At 39.4% G+C, this 1,828-nt stretch overlaps 1 protein-coding gene across 1 annotated transcript; it reads right to left on the minus strand.

Moving 5' to 3' along the window:
* Positions 1–295: 295 nt before the first annotated feature.
* On the minus strand, positions 296–1,504 carry LOC108174545 (uncharacterized mitochondrial protein AtMg00810-like). The gene is made up of 2 exons (XM_017335631.2): positions 1,384–1,504; positions 296–1,224 (listed from the first exon to the last, which is right to left on the minus strand). The coding sequence occupies exons 1-2, from the start codon at positions 1,502–1,504 to the stop codon at positions 296–298; spliced, it is 1,050 nt and encodes a 349-aa protein (XP_017191120.2).
* Positions 1,505–1,828: the final 324 nt, after the last annotated feature.

Consider the following 1,828-nt stretch of genomic DNA (forward strand, 5'->3'; position numbering starts at 1 on the left):
TGAATGTACAAGGATACACATATATAAAAGAAAAAAGAAGAAGAGAAGAACCAGTTACATCCAACGGTCTTTAGGCTAAACCTTAGAGACCAGCTATACTCCTTAATTGAAGGAGATTACACCAAACACTAGATATTAACCATACTCCTTAATTGAAGGAAATTAACTACAAGACTAAGAAGAGATTTACACATAATATGTCAGGAAACATAGAAGGGGCCGTGCAGCCCATGTTGTACCCATGATTTCTGGAATTGCATAATCAGTCATATGCAGCATCAGTCAATACTTCTCCTCAAGCTGGATCGAGGAGTATAGTTGATCCAAGCTTGCCGAGAAGACGTTGAAAATGTGTAGACAATAGAGCCTTAGTGAACACATCTGCCAATTTATCATAACTACGAGTGAATACCGTTTGGATGAGTTGTGATTGAACTTGAGCCCAAATGAAGTGATAGTCAACTTCAATATGCTTGGTTATTTCATGAAAAACTGGGTTTCCATCAATGTGCATGGCTGCTTGATTATCACACATGAGAGACATATGAGTTGTACTCGAGAACCTTAGGTCAAATAAGAAACTTTTAAGCCAAATCAATTCATATGTAATGGCAGCCATTGCTCGATACTCAACTTCAGCACTAGAACGGGCAATGACTTGTTGTTTCTTACTCTTCCAAGTAACAATGTTGCCTGCAACAAATGTGCAATAACCAGTGGTGGATTTTCTGTCGATTGCACTGCCTGCACAGTCAGCATCAGTGTATGCATGAATCTCAGTGGAATGGTTATTACGTATAAGGATACCCCTATCAATGGACCCTTTGAGATAGTGTAGAATCTTTTTAACAATATTTAGATGTTCTACTGTGGGTGCATGCATGAATTGACTGACTAAGCTCACAACAAAGGTAATGTCTGGACGGGTGATAGTAAGATAGATAAGCTTGCCAACCAATCTTTGATAATAAGTGACATTCTTGAGTGCTTCGCCATCAGTGGTAAGCTTAAGTTTACTGTCAATTGGGGTGACAACTGGCTTGCAATCGGTGAACTTAACTTCCTCGAGTAGATCCATGACATACTTACGTTGGTTGAGAAACAAACCCCGTTGAAAGGTTTCCATCTTAATGCCAAGAAAATACTTCAACTTTCCAAGATCTTTAATGGCAAAGGTTTGATGTAAAGAGGTTTTCAAAGCTCCAATTTCAGATGCATTGTCACCTGTGATAATAAGATTATCTACATAAATAAGGACCACCAACTTTCCACAGGTTCTATTCCGTACAAACAAGGAAGAATCGGCATTACTTCTAAGAAAACCTTCCTTTTCCAACACTAAACTAAGCTTGGCATACTAAACTCTTGGTGATTGCTTCAAACCATAGATAGCCTTGTGCAGTTTGCACACCATGCCATCCTTTGCTAGTGAGTAACCTGGGGGAATTTGCATGTAAACTTCCTCCTGAAACTCTCCATGAAGGAAAGCATTTTTAACATCCATCTAGTATACTAACCACAATTGACAGCAACTGAAAGTAGCACACGCACTATGCTCATTTTTGCCACTAGAGCGAAGGTTTCTTTGTAATCAATCCCAAAGGTTTGGGTGAAACCACTAGCAACAAGTCGAGCTTTGTGTGCTTTCTACTGAGCCATCAACCTTGAGTTTAGTTTTGTAAACCCAACGACTCCCAACTACCTTCTTTCTTAGAGGTAACTGAACGATACTCCAAGTACAATTTTCCTCCAAAGCTTAAAGTTCTTCAGACATGGCTTTCTTCCAGTGAAGGATGAGATTGGCCTCTTGAAAAGTGTTAGGCTCTAC

This window comes from Malus domestica, chromosome 11 (genome assembly GCF_042453785.1).
Source record: "Malus domestica chromosome 11, GDT2T_hap1".
Classification (NCBI taxonomy): domain Eukaryota; kingdom Viridiplantae; phylum Streptophyta; class Magnoliopsida; order Rosales; family Rosaceae; genus Malus; species Malus domestica.